General features: G+C 34.7%; 1 protein-coding gene across 6 annotated transcripts; it reads left to right on the plus strand.

Annotated features, from left to right (window-relative positions):
• The first annotated feature begins 430 nt into the window (after window positions 1-430).
• Window positions 431-19386, plus strand: LOC149727306 (protein quaking-B-like). 6 transcript variants are annotated; one of them, XM_089890182.1, is made up of 9 exons: window positions 431-979; window positions 5295-5422; window positions 6003-6119; window positions 10546-10689; window positions 11776-11860; window positions 12980-13104; window positions 13605-13752; window positions 15285-15356; window positions 17006-19386. In XM_089890182.1, exons 1-9 carry the CDS (start codon window positions 643-645, stop codon window positions 17017-17019), a joined length of 1170 nt encoding a protein of 389 aa, XP_089746308.1. In that variant the 5' UTR covers window positions 431-642; the 3' UTR covers window positions 17020-19386. The 6 variants fall into 6 exon arrangements, with proteins under 6 accessions (XP_089746308.1, XP_089746310.1, XP_089746307.1 ...); XM_089890181.1 differs by lacking the exon at window positions 431-979 and adding an exon at window positions 2355-3547 and having other exon boundaries at window positions 17009-19386; XM_089890179.1 differs by lacking the exon at window positions 431-979 and adding an exon at window positions 2359-3547.
• The last annotated feature ends 184 nt before the right edge of the window (window positions 19387-19570 follow it).

Genomic DNA, 19570 nt, shown 5'->3' on the forward strand with positions numbered 1-19570 from the left:
TCTCATCTTTCTGGTTTTTCTCCAGCGTCTCACCTATTTAAAACTGACGCCGGCGTCTTTATTTTACAATAAACAGTAGCGGGACATTAAGTGTTTAAAACCCATGCGTCAGGGTTGCATGTACCTCGCGCTTGGCCAAGGCGTTATCGTCGTCTTTATCTTAAACAAAACGTTTCTACGGTTGAGAATCGGTGATCGCTTAAAAAGATAGAACGATTTTCGGGTTTAGTGCCGAAGACCAAAATCCGGCGGTGCGTGAAATTGGCCGCATTCCTTTGCAAGACAACGGGGCATTGTTTGGTCACGAATTTCCCGCCAATCAGGGAGAAGATTGCATTTACGTCACTGATGCATTATTCAGCAACATTGTGACGTAACAAGGGATAAGAATATCTTAGGAACACAAACTATTAAGTGTCATAATCACCATTATCTTGTCATTTCAGCAGCTTTGTTATGTAATTAACGTGTGATTAATCCTACTAATAATTGCTGATTATTATAAGACAACTAAACCGCTGCAAACGCTTTCTGACGTCGATTCTGAAAATCAAATCCGAAGAACTCAATCCATCATTTATCGCGACCTATTACGTCATACCTACGTCACGACTACTACGTCATTGACGCATTTATTCCAAGATGCAATCCCCAATGCACCCGATGCAGTTACAACTCATCCACCAATCAGCGGCCACCCAACAGATGCCACAACCCACCCATATTCAAATACAGTCCCCGCCCCCGCCACTCCCCAAACCGCATAACTACCACCAGCAGGCGGTAGTGAGCCCTCCGGGATCCGCCTCTCCATCATCGAGCAGCAGTAGCCAGCCTACCACCAACGGCGCTGTGGTGCACGAAGAAGACAGGAAGGTGAGGGACAAATGTCTTTACTTGAAACAGCTTCTGCAGGACAAGAAACAAATCCAGAACCTCACCGGCTGCTTCTTACACCTTGATAGGATACTTGACGAAGGTGGGTTTCGCTCATACATTGCTTTATTATTGTTGGGTAAAATGGGAAGCGGTAGTATAGTACGGTGGGGTAAGATGGGAAATGCTACTATAGTACGGTGGGGTAAGATGGGAAGTGCTACTATAGTACGGTGGGGGTAAGATGGTATAATGGTTCTGGTCCTGTTTCGAACAATTAACATCTTTTTGAGTCGCAGTGCTAAAGTTATATTACTCTGTATATATGTTTGTTTACCATTAAATGGGACAAAAAGGGAATAAACGCATGTCTTATCTTATCCCATTTTAATATACTCCGTCTTTAGGCTAGAATTAAGTATAATTTTATTCGCTAGAGTACGCTACAGAGGCTGTATTGTATTTCAATTATTTGTACGTACTTGATTTCTGAGAAAAACAAAATTGTATTGGATCGGATTCTGTTATTACAACTCATAATATACTCCTAATGCGTTAACTATGTGTTTCATATTGTAATATGACGTAATGAATGGGTATTACACTTTGTGACATAACAATCTAAAAGTGATTGGAAATACCCAGTATAGAAAGTGAACTTCAGGTCGCTATTTGTGTTGTTTGCACGCGAACGTCAATTCCTCCAACTCGTGGCAACAACGGCAATTTTAGAATGATTTGTTTAAAACTAGAACGCCTCACGAACAGTCAATTTCAAAATCTCAGCCGCGGGCGAACTGTGGGCACATTTTACTTTAGTTTTAACTTTTTGCACCAGGATTGTTCGTTTAATCCAGATTAAAACGGAAAGGCGTTTAACTGATCGTGTAAACTGCCCGCTGTGGTCATTTCTGCCGTAGCTTTGCATCGTAAACAACGCTGGTCGGTCAGTCTCATATTTTTAAGGATTGTAAACGTTTAAACATGGCGTAACTTAGCTTTATCTTTTCCGCCACGCAGTAAAAGGTCGGAAAGTAACGTTAAACGACAGTCGTATGACACCTTCAAGTTAAAAAGTATATAGAACTTGTTATAGAATGAAGGCGTGATTGCGTATAAATAAAAAAGTTCTTCAGTTGTTTCCAGCATAGTCAAATTACTGGGTATGGAGTACAAACGACGAAACACAGCCATAACTTCAACTTAAATCGAGCGAACGAGTTTTACGAACTTCGGGTTGAAATCTAATACTTAAATTTCGACAATTTTCGGTGGGTTTGATTCACCTGAGATGAGCGTCGTCTTACATGGTGTGGATTATTTGTTCGGAGAAAAAGAAAGCATCGTTTTTACTAAAAGATTTTTTTGTGAATTTTTGTTGCTTAGTTGGCAACTGCTTTCTCTTCGCGATATTTTTAGAGTTTTACGAGATGTTTTGTTTTGGTATTTTTTGTAACGGAAGCAGACATATAGTTTGCGTGGCTGTGCATTGGACCCAGATTTACCGTTAAATTGTAACACAGAGAGCTATAATGACTACTGTATCAGAAGCGATTTGTAGATGTTAGTCATTGGCGATATAATCACACGTTCTATAACGATGCGCTGTCCGCGCCCGCGATGTGCCAGCAGCTGATGACGTCACAAATACGAACGCGCGACGAAGCGCGAACAACAGAGTCTGCAATTTAGCGAGGTAAAGATAGAAGCAGGAAAAGGGCCATTCCAACTCCAACGAGCCGAATCGAAACAGCGTCTCTCTTCATTGTAATTTAACTCTGGTACTCGATTGTTGTGTAGAGTTTGGTGCGTCGCATTTCTAAGTTTACTCAGCGTTTAGAACTTTTCTGCTTCAGTTTACTTGTGAAAATGCGATAAAGTGAGTACAGAAAGAACAGAACTTGTGTTATATCAGTTCGCTGTTAGTTTATAATGGGTATAACTTAACTTTATGGGGCAATCAGTTCGTCATGTTTTGCGAATAGTTGTTTAGCACGTGTAGCAGAAAATGCTTTAGATAGTACGCGGTATTATATTTTCTCCGTGTACTGTGATCTACGTTGTTAAACTAATGTTAGCGGTATCATATGTTACGTATTAGATCGTCATGGTATCCAGGATATTATAACGCAGTCAGTGTTCAGCTACATAAATAGCGGTGACTAATAGTCGATGCGTAAGTCAGGAAAATCTTCTTAACAATGTTTGTATGGATCTTACAGTCATTTTCACCGCTTAGACTAACCCGACGCTGCATAATTACTAAATCATGACAAACCCTCAAAGAAAATGAACGTCGCAAGTTTACAAACGCTCTCAGACCTTGGACTCAAGTTCGAAAATTCTCCGCAATTTTTAACGAGCACTTCAGCCATGCTATCCTCAGTTTCCCCACAGTCAAATCAGACTCAGTTAAAAAGGGACCCAAGAGCACCTACCATTCAAACTAATGGAGTTCCTCAAACTTCATCCCAAACTATAAACGGTTCGCTCACAAACTCAAACCTAATTGCTGCAACATCAGCAATGCTTCAGTCTTTACCCCATAACTCTGCCCTCGATAAAAAGACAAAAGAAAGGGTGAACTACCTTCAGCAATTGTTGAAAGATAAAAAGCAGTGTCAGCTTTACCCAACTATATTTGTCCATGTGGAACGACTGTTAGATGAAGGTAATGATTGGTATTATTACACCTTGAATGAATATATAGCACCGTGTTTTGTACAGTGAAGGATTGGTCACATCTTCTGTGTGTGTGTCTTGATAGAATGTAGGGAAATGTGGGCTTGCGATCACTTTTATGAGTGTACCACTTGATATGGGGTAACTTAAAGGTTTCTGTTACAAGTTTATTGCACTAAACTATGTGGTGGAATATGACACCTATGTTGATATCTGTAATTGCAGTAATGTAGGAGTAACAAATGACTTGTTTTGGTTCTATACTGCCTTGGTATAAATGAACACTTCGCTCCATTGTTGGCCGTAAACAGGGTATGTCTGTAAAATGTGATTTAATATTAAAATGGGCATAAGGTGCTGAGTAACACTGTTATGTTGGTATTAATTATTGATGTTATGAAAGCAAATGAACCCTTTCTTCCAAGCATTGAAGCAAAGCTGTTGAATTTGGCTCACCAAACCAACAGAATAAAATTAAAATTATATATTATTAGTCCATTTTTAAAAAAATCTATTTTGACCAAAAATTTAAGTTTTAAATTAAATTTTTGTTAAACTAATTTAAAAATACTTGAAAAGATATTTTCTTTTATACCACTTACAATGTTTTTACATTTTTAAATCCTGTAGAATAACATTCTAGTTTCAAAACTACAGTGAATAAGAATCCAGATCCTGTCTAGATTAGAGTTTTGTCGGTTTGAAATTATGGGATCAAGTTTCTTTCATTCAGTTGTTGTTAGCGTCATTTTTAGAACGCTGTGCTGTTTCAAACTCTATTGTTCTTCATTTCCTCTTCCTGGTTTCATCATAAAGCTATGTGTGAAGTCACAATGCACTTTATGAAGTTATAATACAGTCTATAAAGGTCCTTTTTAAACTGTAGTACAACGGGCAACGGCTCATTTTGGTCGGAACAAATTTTCGATTAAAATCTTAATTTTGTTGAAATATGTAGGATTTATTTTGCATCATGTCGCAGAGATAAGTCTACCCATTGCCACAAGCCTGTATTTCCAACATGGCAATTATTCGATTATTTGTGACTTTGGGGTCAATATTGAATTTTCGGAGACACTTGATTTATTTTACACCCGGCTAAATTATGTTAATTCCTGAATATTGTAAATCAATGTTCAATGCAATACAAATCAAAGTTTTATTTTGTTTCTGTATTTTTCTGTTAAATTAAACTTCAAATTAAAAGATTAAGTGTCATTTGTACTTAGATGCCCACTTTACATATGATTATACCTAAATAAAAATGGTATACTTATTAAATATAAAACCTAGGTGACTAATTTAATTTAAATAATTAATTTAGTATTTAGTGCCTGATAAGGTAATTACTTGTTTCTTAATTAATCTGTAGTTTTTGTGGTTAAAACGTTGCGGTTAGTTTTATTTGGTCAGTCTACATACTGGATGTTTATTCTTCTCATTTATTGGTTTGCTCAACAAACAGTTTATTGCTGCATCTCAAATACTATTGTTTGATTTAGTGCCTCTGTGTGAATTGATAATTGTTTAATGAACAATAAACAATGTTTAGTTATGTAATTATATCCAAATAAATATAAGTATTTGTAACAGTTTGTGTTTTTTTTTTATAATTAATTGAAAACAGTTATTACTTTTTATCTTCTGATTTATTACTACAGTTATTTATTATATTTAACCATTAAGTCTTGCTCATTGTCTTGTATTTTCTACATTTTAGTTTTTTGTCTTTATAGAAATCGTAAAAGTGCGATCGGTGTTATTTCAAAATGGAGACAAGCAACCTCTTGAACTTCCCCCTCCACAAGGGCCAACTATAACTCTGACTGAGAAGGTGTACGTGCCTGTTAAAGATCATCCAGAGGTAGTATTATAACTTCTATATATCTATTACAGTTAGGTAAACATTAAGCATTTCTACTGTTTTTTTGACTGAGTTTTATAAATGTCTGTTTTTTTATACAATTGAACTTGTTTTATTGTTTACGATTTTTCACTGAATTTGATTAATGCGAAATATTTATTATTAATCAAGTGATTGTTTCATCACAAGCAATTCAATTTATCAACAATTAGATTTGTTTGAATTGCTATGAGTATCTGTAAAGGAAGTGATTGTGGCCAATTCACTGTCACTAATTTCCGTTCACTATTCTTCATCTTAGTTTCCTGTGACATCTTACAATTGATTATCACGATACTAAAATCCATAATCTACGGGGTGCACCTATTTTAAGATGTGACTTAACACTAAAAAAATCAGAGAGATGTAGAGATTTTATATTTAATTATTTTTTAATTCAATAAACTTATTGTTTACAATACTTCTATTTTGTTTTAGTATATGCTATTTTATACTTATGAAAAATGATTTTTGTAAAACTATTACAATATCAAAACAATATTACTATTATTCCAAAGTAAATAGAATGTTTTGTTTCCAGTACAACTTTGTGGGACGATTGTTGGGACCACGAGGACTGACAGCAAAGCAGTTGGAACAAGAAACCAAATGCAAAATAATGGTCAGAGGGAAAGGGTCCATGAGGGACAAGAAAAAGGTAATTTATATTTTTTTGTTTCATTCTATTTTGGTCTTGGTTCATTTTTAAAACCGGGTACAGTTATATTTGTTTCAACATTGGATTTTAATTTAAAATTAAAGGAGATTTGCACATGTTTTGTAAAACCATAATCATAATTATTAAATCTACATCTCCTACATTGGACTATATAATAAGCTACATAGCAGATAAGAAAAGCTGTAATTAAACGAATTTACATGCTACATGCTACATGCCTTCATACATTCATACCAGAGAAAATGAGCTAAACACTTAACATTGCTATCCTCAATCTTACAGTGTTTCCAGCTAAAAATAAAAATTGTAAAAATTTCTCTATAATCAATTGCATATGATATTCACATATCATACAGCGTTGTGTTTCCAGTTTATTTTTGTGCCTAAATGTAACTGGCAGCACTGCTATTCTGTTCCCTGGGGAATCCATGTTAGCAAGCGCTCAGGAGGTAACTGGTTACTCCTTCGCACGTCAAATATTATCGACCCCAACATTTGCCACAGATTTAAACTTGGCAGCAAAAATATATTCAAAGTGGGATTATAAAAATGCGCTGTAAAGCGTCAATTTTAAGGAGTGGGAGATGATAGTTAAAACATCGTTTTTTGGAAACACATATTCATAGTAACAAGGTTTACACTGAAATATACACAATTTACATTGTATGCATTGTAATTTATAATATAAGTGGAGCTAACGCTCGGGTGTAAACTACTAGATACCAATGCATTATCGCAAGGTGCCAGAAATAGCTACCATCTCGCGGTTTGATGATAAAGTCAAGTGGCGTGATTGCTTTTAAGTTGGCCCTGCTGATCCTATTGATAACAATGCGTTTAATGCACATGGGAGTTAATCGCACGATCATTCCTTAAGAATCCGCTTCCAGCAAAGCGGATATAAATCGGGCAAAGTTCGTTTAATTACAACGTCATAAATGACCCGCTGTGACGTCACTATTAGACCTGTTCCACAATCATGTCAACAAACGTTAAACAAACAACGAATGTCGGTCGCGCAGAGTCGCGAAATGACGTCACACTCGACCCAATAACGAGATAACCAGACTTAACCAGCCCTTACGTTTGAACCACACCAACACACTTGCGGGCCCTTCCTGGAACAAGTTCTCAGAATCGTATATATATTTCTGTTTTCATACCCCACTTCCAAAAAATTGCAAGCTACGTATTACGGGTTGTTGGCGTAAATCCAACCTATAGGCATTCATCCAATGTTCCAAAAATCCCAGGTCCCATAGCGCGAGCCTAACCTATATAGGATAGAATATTCATGTAAAGAATTCCGATGTCGTAGCTGTGACATTGGAATTGGCACGCAACGACAAAATGTCAGAATGATGTCAATAATATTCTTTCACGGGCCTGTGATCAGTGTCGGAGAAACTCTCATTTTAACAGCGTGTTACTTATCACAACATAGCCAGCATTCCTTCAGCAATTACCAGTGATGCACCAAGTAAAAAGGCAGTACTTCCAGGTTTTTAAACGTATGTTTTTCTTTCTAAACATGAGCAATGGCGTTATGCTATGTAACAGAGAACCTCCTTGGACGCTTGTTAGGAGTCAAACCGGTACATACAAAACATTAATACAACAAGACATGGGTAATTTGACGGCAGACAAACGAAAGTGGAAAGTCGCTTGGGCAAGAAGTACAGGCACTTAATTGCTCGGCCCAGTGTCCAAAATAAGACTCCTAACACTTAAAACACCGCTGAAAGAATTTTCAAGTGTCCAAAGTAATTGTACGTCTTCAGTAAGCTGTTGAAATCTTTCCACTCTTAATTGCTTGTAAGTTTATCTCAAAGAGCTTTGCCGCTTGATTTATAACTATTTGGGAACTCAAAAGATTGACTTGGCATGTGATTCATCGGATTATAACGCGAGTGGCAATTCCAAACAACAAATAATCTGACCTGTACTAATCTGTCACCAACCCACGGGTAAACATAGCAGCATTTCGATAACAGGAGTGTCCGTCGCTGCTTTTGGCGTGTAACTTTTGATGGTTAGCAGATATTATCCAGTAAGTTACTTTGTATAACCATGCCGCGTGATTTTGAATTGATCCCGCAAAATTATCTGGATTGTTACGTCAGAATATTGATTGTGCTTCCACATTCGGCGAAATAATGACCATTGTGACGAAAATATCATTAGTTGACATTTGTCGCATGGTGTTATTTCCCTTTTTGAAATATTAGCTGTTACAGTCCTGCAGTTTTGATAGCAATTCGTCAAGAACAATGCGTTCCAATATCTCTTATTACTTGGACCTATCGACCAGTGTATCCGATGACAGGACGTCTTCTATTGTACGTCATTCAATCATATGAATTCTATGCTTACCCACGCATCCTATGTATCCGTACCGAGTTGCCAATCACCTACACATTTGGAGTGCTTCTGAAACTTTGTTTGCAGTGACGTTTTCTTTTCTTGTAACTGGCAGCATCTGAAACCTCGCCTCCGCTGTTTTATTTCTTCTCCTATGCATTTCAACTGCTCAAGGCATAAACCGGAAACATTTAAAACTCTATAATATTCTAGTTATAACGTCGATGTCAATTATTGTGTCTGCCAACTTTCTGTCCGTATTTCTAGTATATACCAAAATCGGTGCATAACCCTACGCCCCTTTGTTTTAATTAACAAAAGGCTACGCATTTAATATGAAGTATACCAACACGTTTTAAAATGAAGTTCATATACCTATAATAACACTAGCCGTAAAGTGTGTTTATATTTATTCCAAACCCAGTGAAAGACACCCGCTGTGATGCTGATTTAGGTATTTCTTTTCTGCAAAATAGAGGCTCAAAGGGTGATTTTTAGCTTATTTCTGCTCTATTGTCGACATTTTGGAGCTTTCATGTCGTTGTTTTGTTTATGCATAATTGGCCTGTTTTTCGTTTTTGTTTTAAGTTTACTAGAGGGGCGAAAGTTGCATGCCGGGTACGCATTCGCGTGTCTAGTGTCCCCGTTTCTGGGGCCGATGATGTATGATGTCTATGAATTTTCGTTCCTGAAATTCCCGCCTTCAATGTAATGCATTCCTGCTTAACCTCAAGTGATTTTGGGCGTCGTCTGCCTTCGTCGGATCGGAAGACGGTGGTTATTACTGGAACGTGTCTTGTTATCACTATAATAAATCATCACGAGATTGCCTTGTGTTTTTGTTTAGCTCACCGGGAGCCTTTTAGAAAAAATCACTCGAACACCATTGTTTAAAAACACAATCTATAGTTTGTGTCAAATAAAAACAATTCTTTAGGGTTTTGAAAATTCTTTGTCTTCGTGTGTTATCAGTCCAAACGCGCCTCAATATTTTATTCGTTTCCGTTGTTGTTATTGTAAAGGCGTATAGCGTTCGCGTGATATTCGACCCGGAACAACTGAGTCAAAACTCGCGGCTTTTGTCGCGTTGGCCAAACGTTGGTGTAGTCTCCAACATCGCTTTTGTTTTTCGTACGACCCCGATCTCCAAACTTAGGCTCCACGCTTGGCTTCCTTTACACAAAGGCTCGGCTTCCATGGTTCCCAGCACTTCTGGAGTCGCGCAATTAAAACTTCTCTTAAACTAACCAACGTGCGATCATTCACTCAAGTATCAAAGAGTGCTTTATTCTAGAATTCAATTGTTTTCCCTTTGTTATAGACAATGTTGTGGTCTGGAATTAATTTAGGGCAAGTTCTGACAAGATGTAATATTTATGCTTAGTAAATAAATTCTCTGAGACAGTTGGTGTATTCACATCTCCATTGTAACTTACACATGTTCATCAACTTTACTTTATCCTTCACTTTATATTATAATACAACTTAATATTAAGATTCAATATTTTTGATAATGAAATACATAGGAGTGTATGAGATGATATTAAATGCTGCACTTGTGGTCATAAGTGTTGGAATTGTCCCATGCCTTCTTTAGTGGTGCATAGTTTCATTTTGGCCCGGATTTAAGTGTATGTTGTATGAATAGTAAATCTAAATATTTAGAGTGGCGTACCTGCCTTGAGGCAGTGGAACGCCTGGCATTTCTATGATACGGATCATGTGAAATTGCCGGTGTGCTAAGTGCTGAAGTATTGCAGCATATTTTTCATAGATGATTCACATACTCTACCTGGCTTAGTAATATGACGGAACTAAGCTTGTGTCTATATTTACAGAATGTGTGGGATTATAGTTTCATATCCTTGTCAGCGGGATGTTCTGAACTCCCTGTGCCTCAATACAAACCATGATTTAACTCTACCTACATAACATAAGCTTCTCATGTTGTCATTAGAACTACAACACAAATAAACACAAATAAGCTGACCATCTTAATTTAATTCAATATTACAAGCAGTGATTCCAAATGTTTTTATTCCAGGAGGATTTAAATCGTGGAAAACCGAACTGGGAACACTTGAATGATGAACTACATGTGTTGATCACAGTCGAGGACACTGACAATCGTGCCAGAGTGAAAATGCAAAGAGCAATGGAAGAAATCCAAAAGCTTCTGATTCCCACTGTAAGTTTTATAAAGGATAACATTACCCTACACTCGCAAAGTAACACCCCAGTGTAGGGCTGGAGGTCTGCAAAAACCACCAGTTTTCGCAGTGACATTTATTGTTTTTTAATACAAATTTGACGCTGCTTATTTGAATGTACCCTATTGTTTGCATACATTTTCCAAAATGGAATCTGCTTATCTTACGACTAGACTGCAGTGTACCATGTTATTAAAATTGAAGTATATTTGATTTTATCACTGGGAGAGAGAATTTTTTGTTTAAAATATAAATAATTAAATTCTCATTTGTGAAGTGTTAAGACATATTTTTGTTGCACTTGAAAAATAGTCTGAAGTGATAACAAGAGTTTTTGTAAAAAGAATATCATAAAAAATTTATAGTGTGAATAAATAATGTATTCTGTCATATTGTTAAAGTTCTGAGACGTTGTATCTCTAGGGTTTTGCATTTATTTCAATGGGTGGCACTTGAGCAAAGTTAGATAAGCCACTGAAAGCTTTTAAAACCATATTGTATTTGCTATTTTTACTCATGGGTTGTGAACAGCATTCTTATTACCATTAACATCCTTTAACACACTTGTTGATAGCTTTATTTTAATTGAACAATAAGTTATTTCTCCCATTAATTATCGCCTGTTTTGAGAAAATCTTCCAAATTCCAATCAAATTACTTCAGGAATTTGTGTCATTTTTTAAAGTGGGATTACATATCTGTATTGTCGAATGCCCTGCTTACAAAATTTAAGTGAAATATATTTTATATATAAATTCCTAAGAATTACAACTACTTGTGTTGTAGTTACCATTACATAAATTATTTATGCTATGCCCAGTTTCTAACTCTAGCCTTATTTATTCTATAATAAAATTCAAAATAATTTTTTAAGTTTATTTACATTTTAGATGCATTTTTTTTAACTAGAATATCTGGTATTTTTTATCCAATTTCCAAAGTGTTTTGGATTAACTTTCCTTTCTAAACACTAAACAGTGATATTTTTACCACATTTCGAAAATTGGTTGTATTAATTTTCTATAGACTATATGTGATAAATGAGTTGTTTATGTTGTTTATAGGAAGGTGAAGATGAATTGAAGAAGAAACAGTTGATGGAACTCGCAATAATCAATGGAACCTACAGAGATTACTCTGCATTATCTGGTGAGCTTCCACTAACGATAAATTTTACCTTTTTAACCCAAATTGAAAAAAGGGTTATATTAAAACACCTTTTTTTGAATGATAGTTTGGAAAGCACTATTTGTATCTTGTATGAAGTGTAAAAATATTTTTTTAATTTAAAAGTAAAACTGTTTAAAAATTTTTCTTAAATTTAATAAAATGCTAAAAGAACATTTTGTATACAGAGTTTGAGTTTATACATTTAAATAAATATTTTACAAACAGAGAAACAAACCTGATTGTATCTCATTGTACAACTGGTTTTGTTTTGAAAACTTGAAACCACTAAGCGCCTTAAATGCTATTTTTATGTTATTTAGCACTCTCTATTTGGCCATAAATTCTTCTCCATTTGGCACATGGGACTTAGCAAAGCCTCTGCTGGTTTTACAAGCAATTTCATAAATAATTCATCAAAATCGGCTCCTGCGCCCCCCCACCAAATTTCACCTTACTGATATTTATACAAGAACTTTCAACAAATCTGAATAATTTAGTTTATTTGATGGCCCTGCTTGAATGAACAACCACTCATGGGTGCCATTAATAATAAATTAACTCACTTAAGATTTCAGCTTATGTTGCAAAATAAACGGCCATCCAAACACGGTTTCCACAAATTTAAAATTTTCAAAACTATTCATGATTTAACTTTAGGTATTCATACATTCCAATAATATTATGTGCCAAGTTATATGTTAACTTAATTGGATCTGTCTTCTATATCCTGGTTCCTAGTACTCTAACCACATTCGTAATAATATTAAATAAATATTTAATCATGGCAATTATAATTTTAAAAAGGGTTTTGAAAGCATTAAAGTTATATTCACTAAGCAATCAATGACAAGTTAACTTGCTCTATAGCTCAACCCAGTGGCGAAGCAGAATGAACATGCCAAAATACAGATAAAATTAATTTGAAAAAGCACAATGTTTAAAAACATTAATTTTTATTGTTTATGGCTGAGGTCTTTCGGCTTAGGTCAGAGTTGGCCCGTTACCTCAACTAATAAAAGCAAACGTTTTGCCCAAAATTTTTACCATACTACAAATACCTCATTTTTATGATTGTTTTATGTTGTTTCTGTGTTCCAGGTCAACCTCGATTGATGACAGCACCCCACCAAGTGTTGCAAGCTCCAGCATTGAGGTCACCCACACCAGGGCAACCGCCACTTAATGTTTACAACCCCATTATATCAAGACTACCTAACGGACAGGTGAGTTTAAATGTCAACTTGAAATTATTAAGAAAAGAATGGATGGAACTGGCATGGCGGGGTATTGACAGTCGTTATAACACGGATGTTTTGTTTCATACACCTCATGCATGCTTACAAGTTATCACATATGTAACTTATTTATCGTCTTGTGGCGGGCAACAGTAATATTTGTAACACAGAATTTTAAAAGTCAGAAGCTGATACTGAAATCTGGTGCCAATGCACATGATTGTTATTAATTTGTCATTTAAAATATGTAAAAGGATTATTAACTGACTAATCTATATATTGCACACAGCCTTAATCAATAAAGCAAGGGCTAATACACTGGCGTTACAAGAATATTTGCAGTTATTTATTTAATGCTACAGTTAGTATACATTTGAAACAAAATTCATAGAAATGCATGTATAACAATTTCTGCCACCCATGAATTAAAAAAAATTAGGCCCTTAGGTATATGTGTATCAGTATATAGTAATAACTTTATATTACAGACTGTAATTTCCAATGGAGTGGCCCAGCCCCCTCCCATGATTGCACCAACTGATGGATCACTGTTGTATTACACACCATTTGAGTATCCACACTCAGCTCTTGCTCCAGCATTGGAGTATAATATAGTTGACACCAATGGTTTACTAGGTAAGATTATGTTTATGCATTGTATTTATATATGAGCATAAGATACTGTATATATGCATGGGTAAGATGTGATATGTGCGTTGCTGCTAATTGAGAACAGTTTTTCAGTTTTACAATTTTTAATTAAGTCAAAAAAATGCAAGAAGCACTGACGCAGCTTAGCTTCAAAACAAATCCTTTCTAAAAATAGTTCAAACCGCCCCAAATCCTTGGCGCAACTTTAAACTAATTCCCAATTTCAAAATACCACGGCGCGCTTCTAAAACAAAAGTGGAGCCAAAGATTGTAGATAATGATGTAGGTCAGACCCTGGTGATGTCATACATAGTTTAGCTACTCAGTCATGCTCTAACTGGCACAGATCAGATTACAAACTCAGCTTTACTTTTAGAACCAGATTTTGGTCAAAAATACCTTGCTTAAAATATTTGCACCCTACCTCCACCCACTTATAAACTTTTTTTGCTGAATTTTTGGAATGTTTTCCATTTTGCTTAGTTAAACAATGATTCAGCCAACAAGAATTTCTGTAATGTTGTTTTTTTTCATTTCTTGTAAACCAGGGGTTTTTAAAACATGGTCAATGTCACATTCTTATGTGCGCCATGTAACTTTCACAACTGGCAACCATTTTAAAAAAGATAAAATATGTGTTGTGTCAAAAGCTAAATTATAAGTTTATAACTGTTTCGATTCCCAAACTGACAATGTGTGCAATGGCTTTAAAAGTTTGAGAACCCCTGATCTGCAATTATTCTTTGCAGTGAAGTATTTCTATGACTAATTTAATTAACATTTATATTCGTAATATTAACATTTTTCTCAAATAGAGATAATTATTAAGTTATTTTTTATTTTTTAATATAAACATCTTTTTCTTATGTAATAATTATTAAGTTTTTTATTTGTAATATTAAAAGTTTTTCTCCCATGTTGTTTCAGGTAAAGCTCATCTTCATATGTGAAAGTTGCCACTGATTTTTGACGGGTTTTGAACTTTATGCAGCCTTATCTTTTTTAACCATTTTCCTCATAAGTTTTGGCTCTACCTCTGCACTCTAATCATACAATTACTAATGAACAACCAAATCAAGCTTATGTATATTTCACTTGTAAACTACCCTGTACAAAACAAAAGTTAAACATTTTTTGTTATATCTATGTTCTAGCACTGCCTATTCTTGTCAAGTGGCCAAATTGTTAAAACAATTGTTCAGTATTTAAAGAGCCGATTCTAAAGGCCAAAGAACATGTACAGCAGTTATAGCTTGTAACCTGTAGTTTTATGGTGGTTATTATGCACATATACTCTGTAGTGTAGGTTATATTTCTTTGTGTACAATCATTCTTATCATTTTATCGCACATGCATAAAGTTTTCATTACTGTAATGAATCTTCCAACTAAATGCTTTTTTTTAATGAAGACAAATCCATTTTTATTCCTAAACATTTTCAAGTAATTTAAACAACCCATTTTACCCACCCTATCTTTCCCCCTTTTCACCCCTTTAACCCCATATTTTACCCTCAGGAGCAGCTTGCGGAACTAAAATAGTTAGACCCCAAGCCGGTAACCGGGTACACCCGTACCAGCGGCCCCCAGGTAATTCCCCTTAACACTTGGTTTATATTTTTTCCAGGATTAGGTTAAAGACCACGCAGTATTTATCCGTCCTGCGTTCTGTAGCTTAACATAAGATTGCAGTATCTGTACATATATGTGCCTTACTTGTACAACATGCGGTTTATACATTGTATGAAATGACGCGAAGCGCTGATCATTTTTAACTCATCTGGATACAAATGCATTTTACCAAGCAGTGTATACAAACCACACTAAATCAGCTTGTAGCATTAACTTTTCTAACAAATTTTTTGTTGATTAGAAGGTTTTTATATATTTTTTAAAGTTATCCAAAAGAATTTTACTTTTTGTTTTTACCTACCCATATATCCTTTTCTTCCATGTACTTTCCTAGTCATTTTTATCGTAATATATTCAGTATTTTTGTATTACTTTGCAATTACTAAGTACTTCTGACACCAAAATATGAGTACGTGCAACACTGCTGCCATACGCTGCCCTTTAAAGTGTGCCCTATATTTCAGTCATTTATTCTTACAGTGCTGCCGGTTCTAATTATTCCACCAATATTTTAATGTTCCACAGTTAAAGTGTAAATAAATTTTACCCCAATGTGGGAAACGGTGAAAATAGTTTTTAGTTTAAAGTTAAAGAAAAAAAGCCAAAATTTGCCACTCACTAATTATTTCACCCCACCAATTCCCTAACTACTAATTGTCATTTGTACAAATGCATGTATTACATAACAATGCCTACGGAATGACAACCTGATTGTGTATTATTACAACATAATGCTTTAACCGCTTTTCCACAAAAATGTACTTTAGTAACTTAACGCATGTAAACGTCTTTATGATATTTTTATGGTTACATGTATGTGTGCCTATTGTTAACAATTAATGGTTGATAATTCTTTTAAATTGTTGAATTTTTCAATTTTTGCATTTTACTTTTTGTATTTTTTAACTAAAACTACTTTAACTTAAAAATTTAAATTTAAATTTGCTTTATTAGCAAATTTATATTATAACTCTGTAATGGTAATTGGTCAATAACAGTTTTGGAAGCAATTTGGATAAGTTAAAAAAAAAGAAAAATGTGTGGATAAGTTAATTTGGCGAGTCTTTGTTTAAATCTTTTCATAACTAAATCAACTTTGCCCTTAAGGCAGAACTCATCATATTATCTCTCTGTTTGTTGCCACAATAATTAAACATAAATGTTTGGTTTTCTTGCTAAAATTTGGCCGCGATTTCTAAAACGGTTTTAATTTAAGTTCATTTCCTGTTGTAGTTCAATTGGAGTTTAAAAAAGTTAATTTAAACTCTGGTAACTTCTGTTAATTGAAGTTTGTACTTGATTCTAAAATTCTTTTGTCAAAAATGTAAAGGCTTAGAACCCCTTGTGCTTGAAATGGTATTTCTATGTTGTATTGGGAATTAATTTGCATGAGATGTTAGTTTTCAACCCTGCTTCCACAACTGTTATAATGTCTCTATGTTTGCTTAGAATGGATGCTACCAAACACCATCTAAACAAACATCAGACATTGGACCGCTTTGCTATTTGCCCTGCTTGTGTAACTAGATGCTTAATGTTGTCGTGAATACTAATCATCGTTTTTTGTCTTGTTTTCCTTCACCCCCCCTGCACCTATCACCATACAGCAGCCACTAATTGACACATACCTTCTGCATAAGAAGAACCTGCATGCGTAGATCGCATTAACACTTTAACAGCAACAACCAGGCCCTGGAGTTCCATGAGATTTTAAATCGTTTGTGCACTAACTAATACGTGCCTTTACGTTCCTAAAACAGTTACATTCAAGTGCATGTCTACCTGTAGAGATAACTTTCATTAAATCCTTGTTCAGTGTTACCAAATTTTTCGCCGATAAATGTTAAAATCCGCCCCTTTTACCACAACACAAACACAACACACACAACGTTTTCAACACATACACCACACAACCCTCCACACACCCCTATCCCACCTAACCCTAACAGTTGGATGCTACTACTTCATTATGCACTTGATGGACGTAACAACTTCTAACACCACCCCCCCTGCTTCTTATTGGTAAGCATGTTCACCAATAATTAGAACAAATTAATTGGTTTGTGGCAAACTTTAGTTCAGTTCAGCTTACAAGCAAATTTAGTGATTCTTTAAAGACAAAACCAACTCTGGTATAATTCCTTGGAATTTATGCCATTTGACTTGGTATCCAATTCATATAGAACGATGTTGTGCATTACATTTAGCCTTTGCTGATTTTCAACTTAATTTGAAAACCAGTCTTGGCGAAAAATCTGGATAATTAATCTTTTAATCCTGTTAAGTTTTAAACGGAAAAGTTTGCCCAAAGGTGAAGAGTTACTCTGAATGTTTATCTTTTAGATAAACAATTTTATATTAAACTTTAACCTTCCCAAGGGCAAGTTCAAAATCCATCATGATAACTTGAGTAATTAGAATGAACTTTGCCCTAATGTAGACAAATCAAGTTCATGATAAAGGATATGTAAACAGTTCTGGTTAAGTTGAAATGGGTGATAAAGTTTGTTTAAACAACATTTAAACTTTACATAATGATTGAATGTGTGGAAGTAGCCCAATCAGTTTTAGAGAACTAACAGTCTGTTAATGATAAAATAGCATTTGAAGTGTTGTTTAATGACTCAAAGGTGGGGGTTCATATATATTTCACATTCTGGGTTCTAGTTTATATTGAAATGGTGTCATATTAGTTAAGACTGGGATTTAAACAATGAAGCAGGTATTTCCCAATACAAACATGCACTCAAATTGAATTGGCATAACAGTATTCATATTACACATGAAGCTTATTCCATTTCCATGTCATTTTCTATTAATTACCTTCTATTTTAAAGTGCCTTTCGATATCTTGTTATTGTGGTATCGGTCTGAGTATCAAAAGTTTCATAATGTTAGTTTTATTGCAAGCCATTGGTTTTCAGCGCTCACAAATTTATTGGTAATTGTTTCCAACTTCCATTCATTTTTGTAGTAGGTTGTTTCTTTGGTGCCTTACTGTATCAAAGTTTGGCAGAATTTTCTCCACAGACGATAAATATTATAACATGTTGTTTAATTATTTGAATTAAATCTTTAACATTCAACGGCACAAAGTATAAGGTGCTGAAATACTTTTGTATTTTGTTACAAGTTTATATTCTTCGCTATAAACTGTATTTACCTGTTTGTATTTTATTCATATGATTTTTATCGTGTATAAAACGACCTAAGTCGAATGTGGCTTCTTTTCCAAGTTCCGTTACACACAAGAAAAGCCAAACTATTGGCAATTGGCCAAGCTAAAGCTGCCAAAGCCAGCTCTTGCCCGAACCCACAAACTTTTTACACGTCTTATCTTTTCTAAGGTTTATCAATTATCAGTATTGAAAAATTTCAATGTAGTTTTATAAAATAAAGTATAGACTCTCACAATGTTGTTTTCCACTACGTATTACCATGACTGTATAACCAATAACTCTTCTTTTTTAACCAGAAATTTTAATTTTCTGTGTTCTGTTTTGTTGTATTACAGTCCTAATACAGTGCCGACTAAATCCATTAAATTTGCTGTGTTATATGATTTCTATTAATGCATTTGATGTGTCAACTAATCCACTCATGCCAACACATCACTAACTAACAAGTGCTTTTTGATTCAAGTTTTAATCATTCAACTTGTAGATAAATAGGCGCTGTATAGCAATGGGGATAATTATACACTACAGCTTGCCTACTCAATAATGTAGCTTTTATCATTTGTAGAATGCACTGATATTGTGCATGATAACTTTCCATTGTTAAGATTTGTTTATGTGTTTATATTTGTGGCCTAATCCTTTCTTTATATTGTGACAAAATATTCATCTCCACATAAATGATCAAGTTTAATCCAGAATGTTGTGTTTGTTACCTAACAATGCTTGCTATCGACTCACAATGTACATAACAATGTTCCTTTGTAGTGATGTAGTGTAATGGTGAATAAATTGATTTCTGTCACAACTAACATTTGCTTTGCTACCACTAAATAACATTTATATTCAACAGTTTCATCCAAAAGCTGGATTTCGAAACATTTAGAATGTTTTTCCTAAATCTTAAAGAAATTTCTATTTGAGTCAAGACATTAAGTGAAAACAGTAGAGTTTTCTTGGGTGATATGCTACCCAAACTTTTAAAACCAGGATGAT

The sequence above is a fragment of the Ciona robusta genome, chromosome 12 (genome assembly GCF_009617815.1).
Source record: "Ciona robusta chromosome 12, ASM961781v2".
Lineage (NCBI taxonomy): Eukaryota > Metazoa > Chordata > Ascidiacea > Phlebobranchia > Cionidae > Ciona > Ciona robusta.

Excerpts from the sequence above, each read along its gene's own strand:
- LOC149727306 (XM_089890180.1), top strand. The coding sequence starts at position 3,166 with ATGAACGTCGCAAGTTTACAAACGCTCTCAGACCTTGGACTCAAGTTC. Across the intron at positions 5,423-6,002 it reads CTGTTAAAGATCATCCAGAG|TACAACTTTGTGGGACGATT; the intron begins GTAGTATTATAA and ends TTTTGTTTCCAG. Across the intron at positions 13,105-13,604 it reads CAAGACTACCTAACGGACAG|ACTGTAATTTCCAATGGAGT; the intron begins GTGAGTTTAAAT and ends TTTATATTACAG.